We start from the raw sequence: 14,925 nt of genomic DNA on the forward strand, positions 1-14,925 counted from the left end.
TGAGGTCTGTAACAAGTAAAATATTTTCCTGTGTCCTCACAGTAAATTTAATGCCTCAAAGAATTTACTTTCATATCTTAGTGACTTTAATAGTACCATAATTTGACAGTACCTAGCCAGCTGCGGTTTTGGCTTATACCAAACCACGTTGTGGCTACTCTGTTATTCCTAAAAGGAAGTAGAGGCAATTAAAGAGGAAGGAGGTGGCAGTTAACACTTGTATGGGTCATACTAGGTAAGGCATTTGACTACAACCACGCTTGGCTTTAATAGGGAGTTGAAGACTGTGTACACAGTGATGTTCCTTTCCATCCTGAGACCTCAATGGCACCAGAAAAAGCCTGCATATCTCTCTCTCTCTCTCTCTCTCTCTCTCTCTTCTCTCTCTCTCTCCCCCCCACCCCCCAGTTGTCAGCAGAGGAGAAGAGAGTTTCTCTAAATTTTATTGATGGGTTTTATCAATGAGTTATCACTTTCAAATCTTAACCAATCAAATTTTAATTTCATCACAATATCGTTATCTTGGATTTTAATTTTAATTTCATCAAATTTTAATTTCACCACAATATCATTATCTTGGACAGAATGATTATGTTGAAACAATCCTAGTAGTTTTACAAGGGAAACAGATAAAATGAGTTTGGGTACTCTAAGCTGGAAAATATTGATAGGCAAGTTGTTGATTCCTGGAATACAAATTGAGCCCATGGTTGAGAATTCCTACAAGATTTTAGTATTTGTCAAGTTCAAAGGAAACCATCATTCACTAGGAAGAATAATTCAGAAAATACATTTCAAAGATGATCTTTCAATGACAGATGGTATTTTCAGATATTTAATTATTCTAAAAAGCACATTTTAAAAGGGACATATTCTTCAATTCAGCTAACATGTAGAATTACAAATTCACTGTAAAACTGATGAAAATGTTTAAAAAGACCATTGTGGTAACTGATGTGAAGAAAGAGTGAACATGGGAAGTGACAAAAAGTCCGTCCTCCAATTCAGAATGCTCACCAGGTTCTACTTTTAGTAAGGCATCTATACAAAGACCATCATTAATACACACATTAATACTACTAACGTCTGTTACATTAGTTCTGGTCTCACAAGTCGTGTTGGTAAAACAGGTGCATTGAAAATTATCAGCAAGTTCCTGTAGGTCATCAATTGTGGGTTTTCCACTTACTAAGTACTGTCCATCTGTTGACATCTGAATAGCAAAATTATGGGGATTCAGGTGAAGATAGGCATCTGAATTCCAGTCTTTCCTTGTACACACACCTTGCTCCGCACAAAGCACTTGGCTACACATTTTGGCTGCTAGGGAGGCGTTAATTATGTAAGGATTCACTGTTTTTTGCATGTAATTCTCTAGGTCCAAGCAAGCTGTCTGTAAAATTGTAAGAGTTATATGAAAGGACAAGTTAGTTCATATATGAATTAATTCACTGCAATAGACAATTTTTAAGGAAGAACAAAAAAGTAGACACAGTAAGAAGTAAGGAATATTTCATCATTTTTACCTTACTTAACAAGCAAGATTATGCCAACTGATCCTTGTGACATTTGTAAGTTTGTTGCACATGTGGAATCACGCCACTAAGAAATTGACCAATGGAAGCTTCATATACCCTAGACTTGATCTTCCTTAATAATTCATAAACTAATCAGAGAAAGTAGAAGGGTACAGCTGTCCAAAGTGTGGCCTCTAGGGTCTATTTCTTTGATTGGAATCCCGGTTCTATTAGTGACCACCTGTGTGAATCTGGGAATCTCTCAAGCCGTTCTAAGTCTTAGTTTTTATCTGGGTGACTTGGGTAAATTAATTAACTTGGTTATGCTTCACCTTCATCATCTATGAGATGAGGGTAATTATAGCACTCACCTCATAGGGTTGTTGTGAAGATGAAAAGGTATGAGACATATAAAAGTGGTTAACACGGGGCCTAGCATGTCTTTGGTTGACCCTTAGCATATTATAAATAAATGCAGTAGGCATCACAGTTGTCAGACAAGTTTAAACAGCATAGAAAAGAGTGAATTTTTAATAATTTTTTAAAAATTTCAGCTCAGAACCTGTGGCTCAAGTGGCTAAGGAGCCAGCCACGTACACCCAAGGTGGCAGGTTCGAATCCGGCCCGGGCCCACCAAACAACAATGATGGCTGCGACCAAAAAATAGCCGGGCGTTGTGGCGGGCGCCTGTGGTCCCAGCTACTTGGGAGGCTGAGGCAGGAGACTCGCTTGAGCCCTGGAGTGGGAGGTTGCTGTGAGCTGAGATGCCACGGCACTCTACCCAGGGGGACAGCTTGAGGCTCCTGTCTCAAAAAAAAAAAAATTTTTTTTCAATAGGTTTAGGGGGCATAAATGGTTTTTTCTTATATGAATGAATTGACTTTGGTGTATCCATGCAAATAGTGTATACTATACCCATGGATAATTTTCATTTCTCATCCCTCCTTCCAACCTTCTTTCTCCTGAGTGCCCAATGTCTATCATCTCTCTTTCTTTTATTCTTTTTTTTAGAGACATAGTCTCACTTTATTGCCCCTGATAGAGTGCCACGGCATCACAGCTCATAGCAACCTCCAACTCCTTGGCTTACTTGAGTCAATTCTCTTGCCTCACCCTCCTGAGTAGCTGGGACTACAAGCTCCGACCACAATGCCCAGCTATTTTTTTGTTGCAGTTTGGCCAGGGCTGGGTTCAAACCTGCCTCCCATGGTATATGGGGCCAGCACCCTACCCACTGAGCCACAGGCACTGCCCATATCATCTCACTTTCTATGACATGAATACTATCACTTAGCTCCCACTTATAACTGAAAACATGAGGTATTTGTTTTTCTGTTCCCAAGATACTTCAGTGACTAAACAAACAAGTCAACATATGGAGATGATCAACATAAGGATCTAGGCCTACTGTACAATATATACATATGGTTCCTGTCTAGTCTATTAAAATTAGGTCAACCTAAGGTGACCCATATAGGGAGGTGGTCAAATATAGAGTTTCTACTGTGTATAAACTCATATATGTTTACATATGAGTTTACATAATCTCACATTTCTTTATCTACTCATAAGCTGATAGGCACATAGGTAGATTCCGCATCTTCGTAGTTGTGAATTGTGCTGCAATAAACACACAAGGGCAGATGTCCTTTTTTATATAATGACTTGTTTTCTTTTAGGTAAATACCCAGTACTGAGATCACTAAATCAAATGATAGATATATATGTAGTTCTTTAAGAAATCTCCATATAGTTTTCCATAGAGATTGTACTAATTTATAGTCCCACCAACAATTTTCTAAGCAATCCTTTTTCACTGTGTTCATAGCATTTATTGTTTTTTGACATTTTAATAATGGCCATTTTCACAGGGGTAAGGTGTTATCTCATTTTGTTTTTAATTTGCATTTTCCTAATGATTGGTGATGTTGGGCATTTTTTCATATGTGCATTGGCCCCAATTAGTATATTTTCTTTTTGAAAAATGTTTGCTCATGTTTTTTGCTCACTTTTTAATGGGTAATAGGTTTTTCTTTTGCTGATTTACTTTAGTAAATCAGATATGTATTTTGAAAAAAATTTCTCCCATTCTTTAGGTTGTCTATTAACTCTGTTGATGATTTCTTTTGCAGTGCAGAAGCCTTTTTAGTTTAATTAAGTCCATATATTCATTTTTGGTTTTGTTTTATTTGCTTTGGGGGGGTCTTAGTGATAAATACTTGCATATGCCCATGTCCAGAAGAGTTTTACCTAGCTTTCTTCTAGACTTTTTAAGGCTTTCAAGACTTATAGTTCAGTCTTTTATCCATCTCTAGTTCTTTTTTATATATAGTAAAAGATATGGATTCAGTTCCATACTTCCACTTGTGGCTTTCCAGTTTTCTAAGCAACATTGACTGATTAGGGAATCTTTTCTCCAGTGTTTGTTTTTGTCTTCTTTGTCAAAATCAGTTGGTTGTAGGTAGGTACATGGTTTTATTTATGAGTCTTCTATTCTGTTTCGTTGACCCACATATCTACATTTACACCAGAACCATGCTTTTTGGTTGCTATAGAGTTATAGTATAATTTGTAATCTGGTAATGCCTCTAGATTAGTTCTTTTTGCTAGGATTTTCAGGCTCTTTTTTGATTCCAAATGAAATTTAGGAGAGTTTTTCCACTTCTGTGAAATATGACTTTAGTATTTTAATGAGAATTACATTTAATCTGTAAATCACTTTGAACAGTATGAACATTTTGACAATACTGACCTTCTAATCCATGAGCATGATGTTTTTCCAATTGTGTCATCTATAATCAATTTCTTTCATCAGTGTTCTTAAGTTATCCTTGTAAAGATCTTTCACCTTAGTTAAGTATATTCCTAGGTATTTTAACTTTGTTATTCAGATATTGTAGATGGTATTGAGTTCTTGATTTGGTTCTCAGTTTGGCTGTTATTGGTATATAGAAATACTACTTATTTATGTATATTCAGATTATGTCAACAAACAAGGATTGTTTGACCTTCTTTTTTTCTGATTTGGATGACCTTTATTTCTTGCTCTTGCCTGATGCTCTGGTAAGAAGACTAGGTCTTCTAGTACTATGTTGATTAGAAGAAGTTAGAGTGGGTATGCCTTATTCCAGTTAGTTCAGGAAATATTTTCAACTTTTCTTCATTCAATATGATGTTGGCTATTGGGTATGTCATACATGACTTTTATTATTTTGAGGTATGTTCCTTTTATGCCTACTTTATTGAGAGTTTTTATCCTGAAAGACTACTGGGTTTCATTGAATGCTTTTTCTGCATATATTGAGATAAACACATAATTTTGTTTTTAATTCTATTTATGTGGTGAATCACATTTATTGCTCTATGAATGTTAAACTATCTTTACATCTCTGGGATGAAATCTACTTCATCACAATGAATTATGCTTTTAATATGCTTTTGATTTAGAGAGTATTTTTTGAAGATTTTTGCATCTATGTTCATAAAGGATATGACCTGTAGTTTTCTATCTTTCTTTCTTTCTTTTTTTTTTTTTTTGTATTATTTCCTGGCATAGGCATCATGGTATAAGTTGGGGAGTATCTCCTCTTTCTTGATCTCTTGGAACCATTTTAGTAGAATAGTTACCACTTCTTCTTTGAAGATCTAGTAGAATTTAGCTGTGAATCTGTCTGGTTCAGGGCCTTTTTTTTTTTTTTTCTAGGAGATTTTTTAATACTCATTCAATCTCATTACTTGTTTGTCTATTCAGGATTTCTATGTCTTCCTGATTCAAGTTCAGAAGGTTGTGTGCTTCCAAAAAATTATTTATTTTCTCTAGAATTTCTAGTTCTATGCATAGTAGTGTTCATAGTAGTCTTGGATTTTTTTTCATATTTCCATGGTATCAGTTGTAATGTCTCCCTTTTCATTTCTAACTGAGTTTATATGAATCCTCTCTTTTCTTTTCTTGGTTAATCTAGCTATTGTTCTACTAGATTGTTGTTTTTCTTTTCAAAGAACTAACTTTTCATTTCATTGATCCTTTGTATTATTTATTGGTTCAAATTTTATTTCTGCTCTGGTCTTTAATAACTTTTTAAAAATATTTCAGAATATTATGGGCATACAAATGTTTTGGTTACACGAATTGCTTTTGTACAGTTTGAGTCCAAGCTGTGGATGTGCCCATCACCCAGACAGTATGTATTATACCCATTCAGTGTGAATTTACCCCTCTCCTCCTTCCCTTTCCCACCTGCTTTTTTCTATTGAGTACCAATTATGCAGTAGGTGTTGATTAATTAGTTCTAATTTAACAGTGAGTACCTGTGGGGTTTTATTCCCATTCTTGTGATACTTCCCTTAGAAGAATGGTCTCTGCTTCCATACAAGTTGTTACAAAAAAAATTAATTCATAATTTTTTAACAGCTGAGTAGTACTCCATGATGTACATACACCACACCTTATTAATCTATTCTCATCTTGATGGGCACTTGGATTGATTCCACATCTTTGCTATTGTGAATTGTGCTACAATAAACATTCATGTGCACGTGTCTTTTTGATAAAATGACTTTTTGTCCTTTGGTAAATACCTAATAGTGGGATTGCTAGATTAAATGATAATTCTACTTTTAGTTTTTCTGAGGTATCTGCATATGACTCTCCATTGAGGTTGTACTAGTTTGCAGCTCTACCAACAGAGTATAAGAGTTCTTTTCTTTCCACATCCACACCAGCATCTGATTTGTTGGGATTTTTTTATAGAAGTCATTCTCATTGGAGTTAGGTGTTACTCCTTGATTTGATTTTCATTTCCCTGATGACTGGAAATGTTCAGCCTTTTTTCGTATATTTATTGCCCATTAGTATATCTCCCGTTGAAAAGCTTCTGTTCATGTCTTTTGCCTACTTTTTAATGGGGTTTTTGGATTTTTTTCTTGCTAATTTGCCTGAGTTCTCTACACAGTTATCATCCCTTTATTGGATGCATAGCATGCAAATATTTTCTCCCCTTCTGTAGGTTGTCTATTTGCTGTATTGATTGTTTCCCTTGGCTATGCACAAGCTTTATAATTTAATTTTAATTTGTTAATGTTAATTCTTATTGCCTATAAGAATTTTTCCAGTGTTTTCTTCTGGAATTACAATGTCATGCCTCAGGTTTTAGTCTGTTGTCTGTTGTGTCTTAATTTTTGTGAGAGGTGTGGATCCAGTTTCAATCTTTTCAAATGTGACTATCTAATTTTCCCAGCCCTAGTTATTGAATAGGGATTGTTTTCCTGGTGTATGTTATTGTCTCCTTTGTCAGAGATCAGGTGGCAATATGAGGCTGGTTTTATATCTGGGTTTTCTTTTTCTCATCCATTGGTCTATGTGCCGTGGTTATTGTGCCAGTGACATGCTGTTTTGGTATAGGTATATGATAGCCTTGTGGTATAGGCTCGAAGTCTGATAAAGTTATGTGTTCTAATTTTTCCTTTTTGCTTCAGGTTGTTTTGGCTATTTGGGGCCATTTCTACTTCCATGCAAAGCATAAAATTATTTTTCTAGAAAAATGGCATTGGTATTTGATGGAGTTTGCATTAAATCTGTAGATCTCTTTGGGTAGTATAGTTATTATAACAATGGTGATTCTGCCAATCCATGAGCATGATATATTTTTCTATTCGTTTACGTCTTCTGTGATTTCCCTTTCCTGGAAACTCACACCTATAGAGGTCTTTTACCTGATTGGTTAAATATATTCCTAGGTATTTTATTTTCTTTGTTGCTTAGGGGCAAGCTCACCCAATCCATTTTCATCCAGCCATATTCCCCCACCTGCCTCTTCTGTGGCAGAGAATAATGGCCCTTCTGAAGTTTCATGCCCCCACTCACCACCTAGAGCTATCAAGTTCTTCTTCCAAGGGAATAGAGGTAATCACATGGCCCAGAAAACAACAAAACAGTGTATGGAAAGAAAGATTCCTTAAAGAAATTTAATTACTTAAAAAAAATCAAGCAGAGATTCTGGAAATGAAAAATTTATTCAAGGAGATACAGAACAGATTTGAAAGCCTTAAGAATAGGCTAAGTCAAGCAGAAGAAAGAATCACAGTGCTAGAAGACAATACCTTTGAATTAAGCAAATCAGTCAAAGAGAAAAAACAAGAGAAATAAAAAGAATAAACACAAACCTACAAGATATATGGGATTATATAAAGAGGCCTAACATAGGAATCATGAGCATCTTTTAGGGTAAAAAAAGAAAACACACAAATGTTGGAAATCTATTTGAGGGAATACTCAAGGGAATTTTCCAGGTCTTCTAGAAATTTGGACTTCCAGGTCCTAGAAGATCAATAGATTTCTGGGAGATTTGTTGCTGGCTTATCTCTTTTCTTAGGTCTAGTAGTATTTGTTTAATGAATCTGGGAACTCTGGTATCAGGCTCAGACATATTTAGAATTTTTATATATTTTTATTGATTAATCATTTTTCTTATTATATAATGACCATCTTTGTCTTTTTCCACTGTTCTTGAATTAAAGTCTGTTTTATCTGACTTAGGAATAGCTATTCCTGATTGCTTTGGTTTCTATTTCTGTGAAGTGTTTTCTTGACATTACCTAATTCAGGATTAGGAATCAAGAACACCACCAGTACACAGAATGGCAATAAGGTATGGAGTAGCACATCATTACACAGTATTTCCATTTATACAGAAACAATAGATGGAAATAATTTCAAGAGCAAGGATAATAGTAAAATGAAGTAAAATAATATGTATAGAGAGAGAATTTGTTTTTAACATCATTTATTTTAACATTTGATTTATGAAAACCTGTTTTTTTTACGTAACTTATTTTTAGCAAGTTTTCATAATTTAATTTTTAACAATGGCTTGGCTTAAAAAATTCCTGAATAGGCCAGGTGTGGTGGCTCATGCACTTAATCTTAGCCAAAAGGCTGAGAAGCAATGTGTGGTGACTCATGCATGTCATCCTGGCACTCTGGGAGGCAGAGGCAGGTGGATTGCCCTGAGCTCATGGGTTCAAGACCAGCCAGAGCAAAAGCAAGACTTCATCTCTAAAAGAAAAAATAGCCAGGCATTGTGATGGGCATCTTTAGTCCCAGCTACTCAGGAAGCTAAGGCAAGAGAATTGCTTGAGCCCAAGAGGTTGAGGTTGCTGTGAGCTGTGACACCACAGCACTCTACCGAGGGTAACAAAATGAGACTCTGTCTCCAAAATAAAAATTTTTTTCTGAATATTTAAGAAGGAGATCTAACAAGGTAGGAGCCGCAGACCTTGCTCTGTCACATCACTAGATCTAATTAAAGGAAATGAAAGAAAATGGTTCACTAGCCATTGTGTTTAGGTCTAACCATGTTTTAGGTCTGTTCTTCATCTGAAAATAAACCTACAATTACTGATTTCTTAAGTTGTTAGTAAATGAGAGGAAACATGACAAGTAATCCATGACTCTACGGATTACAAATGACATAGAAAACAGGGGAAGTAATGATAGAGCTAGCATTCAGAATGGTCATATATTACAGAATGTAACAGAAACACATACAACAGATTACACAGGGACAATTTCGAGACAGTAGAAAATGCTCATTTAAAATTGATGCATTGTCCCTGGTATGAATAACACTTAACATGATTTAGGAGACACAGTAGGTAGTAGAATGTGAATCTAAGACTACAGTGCCATTAAAAAACAATCATGACACTTAAATTGCATATCATGTTATTCTACTCACTGAGGAATGCCTGATTAATTCTCAGCATAAGGGTAGATTACTCAGTTCTTAAAAAAGAAAGGGAAAAAAAGAAAGTAGTATGGAAAAATCTATGAATATTTATAATTTTTTAAATAATAGGACCTTTGAGAAAGGAGTGTATCGATTTGGGGAAACAAATCGATAAACATTAGGAATATACCTAGCAGAATTATAATTTTAAAATAATTGTCTGACTTAAGAGATTTTGCCAAGGTACATACACCTTTCTTTGAACTTATTTTTCTGTTGTTTCTTTTTACTGGAGATCAAACTAGAGACAATAGAATTATACAAAACAGGCAGAAGAGCTCAGATTACTTTGAAAGAATGTCAAAAATGTAGCTGCTGGTGAGTATTTTTAAATGAAGTAAGACTATGGCTATTGTATCTACAATGATGAAGGACTACAAGATGAATGTAGTCCTTCTAAAAATGTCTCTTCTGATATCAAGAGTATAAAATTTATTGTCTCCAGGTCCTAGGACAGTGATCTTGGTCCACAAGCTTCATTTGAGATTCTCCCTGGCACATTTGTCATTAGTGACAACAGAAAGAAAGTACTAGTACTTCCACATCGATCAGAGAAGGAAATATTCGGCTCTAATTCAGCAGTGATATGACAGCTTTATTCTGATATTGAGTCAAAAGGATTGAAGAGATGGAGAATAAAGACCTGATATATAGAATTAAACAAGAATCTTCTGATACCAAATACCATATCAGAAAACTGATACCGTAATCTCAGTCTGGCTATTTAATAGCCATGTAGCCTACATAAATTCAATTAATCTCACTTAATTTCTTTTTCCTTGCAAATCCAAGGTATTTTGATTCATGTAGTATTAATTGAGCACTTGCTACTACACACAATGCATAGTACTACTTATTTTCATATTCGATACCTAAATAATCCTCAAAAACATTAAAGGTAGAAATGTTTTCATCTTTTTTTTTTTTTTACCAATTCAACTTACCGCAGCTCTCAGTAAAGTAAGGCTTCCCCAAATTACAATTCCAGAGGCACCCTGTGAAATAGTTTCACCAAATGTATGTACAAGGTCTTCCTGGAAAATGTGATAGGAAGAGTCATCAGATAAAAAGAAAATAAAATTGTTACATAAGACAATAACATCAAAACTAAACATGCTTAACTAATAATAGTAATTTAAATATTTCTCCACTATTCAAATCTTTTACACAGACATTGCCTTATTATATATATATTTTTTAAAGGGACTATTGGTTCAGCGGCTGTAGCTTAAGCAGCTAAGGTGCCAGCCACATACACCAGAGCTGGCAGGTTCGAATCCAGCCCAGATCTGCCAAACAACAATGACAATTACAACCAAAAAACAGCTGGGCATTGTGGCAGGAGCCTGTAATCCCAACTACTTGAGAGGCCAAGGCAAGAGAATCGCTTAAGCCCAAAAGTTGGAGGTTGCTGTAAGCTTTGATGCCACAGCACTCTACCCAGCATGATAGTTTGAGACTCTGTATCAAAAAAAAAAAGAGACCATTCTTGTTTTAATTGCTTCTATTAACAAAGGAAGAAACTCATGAAAGCAAAAAAAGAAACTGATTTAATACATAGTCTATACTATCTAAGTCTCCATCCTTGCTATGAGATTAGGTAATTAAAAATTAAACATACCTATTTTGCACTCACATCATAATGTAAAACTTCTTATGTACATATGTTAAAAACTAAATTTCATTCCCTTCAAAAGTAATATTAAATTTCACTGTAATTTTTATAGACATTATTTCCCTGCCCTTATGCCTTGATTTACTTACCTCAGAAAGGAATTTCATAACGTCATCTGTAAAAACTAGGCGGGTATATACGAAAACTGGAAGTGGGTCGGCAGCATTACGTACTTTGGAAACCCTAATGGCTTCATGAACTCGGTTTCGCACATAAAGCGCACCTCGATCAGGAGTCATTTGTGTGTTCAAATAAATAGATGGGTAAAGGGCAGTGCTTTCCTTCCACAACCACTCAAGATCATCATTTCTTTTCTTTTCTATATAAAAGCAACTTCCATTGTAATTAGCTTGTTTATAATGAGTGTTATAACAATCAGGGAAAAGATAATATCCCCAATAATGCTTTGGTCGAATTGATATCCCCAACCTTAAAGTGTCTAGCATGAAAGCCTTTCCTATCGTCTCAAATTCATCCTTGGCTATCTTGGTAGCCTCTGCAACACTAAGGGTTGCATTTTTTTGCTGAACATAGTCAATAGAGAGATTCCTATAAATATCTTTAGGTCTCCAGTTTCTCGCCCATGTGGGCCTCCATTCTTCCCAGTCGATGACAGCCATGCCCACTTTGTCCTTTGGAATATAATATATAATGTCATTCCTAGCTTTGTCCAAATGGTTTTGTAAGGAGCCCTTCTGAGGGATTCCTCCATTCACAAGCTTGCCTTTGTGATCTATGTAGGGATAGTAGCCAAGTCTATCCACGTAAAATATTGTAACATCTTGCCCTAAGGCATCTTTCCGGGGGCTTCCTATTAAAGTGAACAGGCTCAGATCCAGGGGCTGATTAGATGCTCCAACACAAGGTTCAGTCGGGGCATTCCATGCCCAGAGGAAAGACACCTTTGGTAAAATAGGACGTGCTCTGTAATCTTGAGCTAAGCAACATGGAATCAGAAGGAAGGCGAGCACTATCTGGAATGCTTCATTGGACTCATTAAAGTTCCCCAAAAAGATATGCTTGAATCTTAATACTCTCATTGCCAAGGAGTATTGGCTACTGTCAAAACACTTATTTCTTCACGCTTCCGTTTACTCAATATGTGATGCTAGATAAGAGAACAGATGAAAAGCAAGGAAATGAAGCTACTTTGATGAATAAAGAGGTATAATGATCATATGATGTTTAAATATTATTCTTCTTGCTTCAAGTTTCAGTAGTGTTTTGCAAGTTGCATTACCTATTACTGGAAAAATAAGAAATATAGATTGTATTGTTAGGCTGCACTTCATAACAAAGACTTTTACGTATACCAAGTTCTCATATTTACACACAAGGAGTTTAACTCAATTTTTAAAAATGGAGGACCTACTCTTGTGTTTGAATTAATTTTTTCCTCTTACGTATAATACAGATTTGATAATGGTTAACTTTCGTCTCACCTTCCCTAATCTTTACAGAGCCTACGGAGGGGTGAAGGTAGCTGTTTTTCCTTTTGCCTTCCCAGGTGTACAGAATGCTGTAGCAAGCAAGGCCTTGGCAAAAACACACTGAATAAAAAAATTCAGAGTTGACTCTCTTGTTCTCATTTATTGCTTCTTGACATCAATAATGCTATATTGTCCGGGCTGGTCTCAGACTCCTGGTCTCAAAGTGATCCTCCCATCCCTGCCTCCCAAAGTACTAACATTACAGATGTGAGCTACTTCCCAGTTCATTATACATTTTGGTCTTTTAATTTTCTTTCCTGCAACTATCATACTGTTATTTAAATAAAAAGTGGGAACAAAATAAAATTTCATCCTAGAACTTAGTTTGCCAGAAGAGAACCATAGCTCAGCTTCTATTCAGCAGGGAAAGAAAAAACAAAACAAAACCAAAAAACATAAACTTCCCTACACACTTTTTACCAGGATGCTTGTACAAGGAGTTCTTGTTTTATTTGCTAGAAGAGGAGCTGATGATTGAATTTTTTCAAATAAATTTTGTTGTGTACATTTAAATATGCAATAGGATGTTAAGAAAATATTGGGATTTTTGAGGTAAGGAGAAGGGAATCTCAGACAGCCAAACAAAAGAGACAAATGCCTTGGTGTTAATCTTTGCTTTGCTTTTCCACAACAAATGCCTTATTTCTATAACAAATGTTTTCTCTCTAGAGAATCATAACGAACAGATGCAGAAGTCAGGCAAGAGATGGTCTCCAGAATCTACCTTTCATGTTCCCCTTTCCTAAGAGTCTATGAAATATGATCTGTTATAACTAAATTTAGATACAATTTCTTATCATTAAAATTGTTATAGGCTGGAATATAGTATAAACAAGGTAGCAAAGAGTGCTAAAGGAATGATAATCTAAGAGGAAAAAATGCAAGTTGGTGAAGTAGGGATCAGATCGTGTACAGCAACTAGCAGGCAGTAGAAAAAGATTTGAAAATAACTTGAGCTTCACGAAAAACTCATTATATTGTCTTTAATTCTCATTTTGCCCACTTGGGGCTTTTGCGCTTCTTATTCACTTTGTGTAGAACTCTTTTCCTCAATCTCTATGTGAGTGGCCCCTTTTCATCAGTTCACCTCTTTGGCCCAGCCTCGAGGTGTATCTCATGGCCTTTTTGACCCAGACCTCCCTGCAATTTACATGGGCCTTTGAAAACCCTGGCTCCCAGCTTAGCCCTGTGTTATAGGGGGGGGAAATGAAAAAAGAAAACAAAAAACTGGCTTGTAAGACATCTGGAAGTTTAAGATTTAAATGCTCGCTGCTGAAACACCTGGCTCCAGGGTGGCTTTGCTGCTCTAAGTGAGAGGACCTCCATTTGCTTTAAACAGATTGATTTATTAATGAAAAATTATTGGTACCCCAGTTGCAACAAAATCTAGAGTAGATGTCTCCCACAGCACATCACCCCCTGCCACAGCTACCACCAAGGCTCTGTCCAGCAGCTGCTGAAGTGATTTTTAACTCAGGGACAGATCACAGTGTTTGGGTGTGGCTTTCATCATGTGGTACCAGAAATGGGCGAGTCTTGGGTCAAGAGCAGACTCTTGTGTTGACAACAGCAAGGAATTATACGTTAAGACATTTGGCTCTACCTCATCACAGTGCTTGGTTTAGTTGGGGATCCCTCCCACCCCCACTTAAGGAGCTAAGCTAAGAATCATGGCCTTGAGTAACCACATGTATTTGCTTGGAATTTGGGCTTTGGTTCTGATTCGAGAGGCCTTATGTGTGTCTTCATCTGGTTACATCTGTATGGGGGAACCCAAAAAAATGCAAGCAACAGATCAGCAGTCCCAACTGAGAGGGAACCATTTTGCTTCATCTGTTTGTCCAGGTTAAAGCTCAAATACCAAATGGAGTAAAGTCACTGGCATTTATACCTTTGTTACATGTAGTATAATTTTGTTTCAGTCATTATAGTTCCACAATCTCTAAGTAGGGTGATCAAAACTCTCTTCTTCTGGAAGTTGTAGTGAAGAAAATCTGTGAATGTAATCTGCTGGCAGAGGGTAAGGATTTCTTACAAGCCAGGCCTCTGGGCCCTCTCTCTCTGAAATGCAGTTGAGCAAATGGTAAAAAAAAAAAAAAAGAAAAAAGTCACGATTTGTCTGTTCAATCCCTTTCCTCCCAGAAATAGTCTTTTCCTTTGTTTTGTTTCTCTGGTTTTTCTGGCATAAAGAGGGCTGCTGGGTAGCCTTCCCTCTCATCTTGATCTATGTTCTTGAGGACGTGGCCTGTGACTGAGCAGAAGTGCCCTCACCATCTCCACCATCAGGAGGCACTGTTTTATAGGTCACATTCATTGGCCAGTCTAAAAATGACTGAGAACTTGAGAGTGTTGTTTAGAATGTATCAAACTCTTGGGAAGTCTCAGTCATAAGGGTATTTTCTCATTTCAACTCTTGTTATGTAAGTGGTTGGGGAGTGTGGTAGGATCTTTGAGAT

At 36.2% G+C, this 14,925-nt stretch overlaps 1 protein-coding gene across 1 annotated transcript; it reads right to left on the reverse strand.

Moving 5' to 3' along the window:
- Window positions 1–898: 898 nt before the first annotated feature.
- On the reverse strand, window positions 899–12,019 carry SPAM1 (sperm adhesion molecule 1). The gene is made up of 3 exons (XM_023513218.1): window positions 11,069–12,019; window positions 10,249–10,338; window positions 899–1,393 (listed from the first exon to the last, which is right to left on the reverse strand). The coding sequence occupies exons 1-3, from the start codon at window positions 12,017–12,019 to the stop codon at window positions 899–901; spliced, it is 1,536 nt and encodes a 511-aa protein (XP_023368986.1).
- Window positions 12,020–14,925: the final 2,906 nt, after the last annotated feature.

This window comes from Otolemur garnettii, unplaced genomic scaffold (assembly GCF_000181295.1).
Source record: "Otolemur garnettii isolate 467f Iridium unplaced genomic scaffold, OtoGar3 scaffold00037, whole genome shotgun sequence".
Classification (NCBI taxonomy): domain Eukaryota; kingdom Metazoa; phylum Chordata; class Mammalia; order Primates; family Galagidae; genus Otolemur; species Otolemur garnettii.

Excerpts from the sequence above, each read along its gene's own strand:
- SPAM1 (XM_023513218.1), bottom strand. The coding sequence starts at position 12,019 with ATGAGAGTATTAAGATTCAAGCATATCTTTTTGGGGAACTTTAATGAG. Across the intron at positions 10,339-11,068 it reads TTATGAAATTCCTTTCTGAG|GAAGACCTTGTACATACATT; the intron begins GTAAGTAAATCA and ends CACATTTTCCAG. Across the intron at positions 1,394-10,248 it reads TTACTTTACTGAGAGCTGCG|ACAGCTTGCTTGGACCTAGA; the intron begins GTAAGTTGAATT and ends ACAATTTTACAG.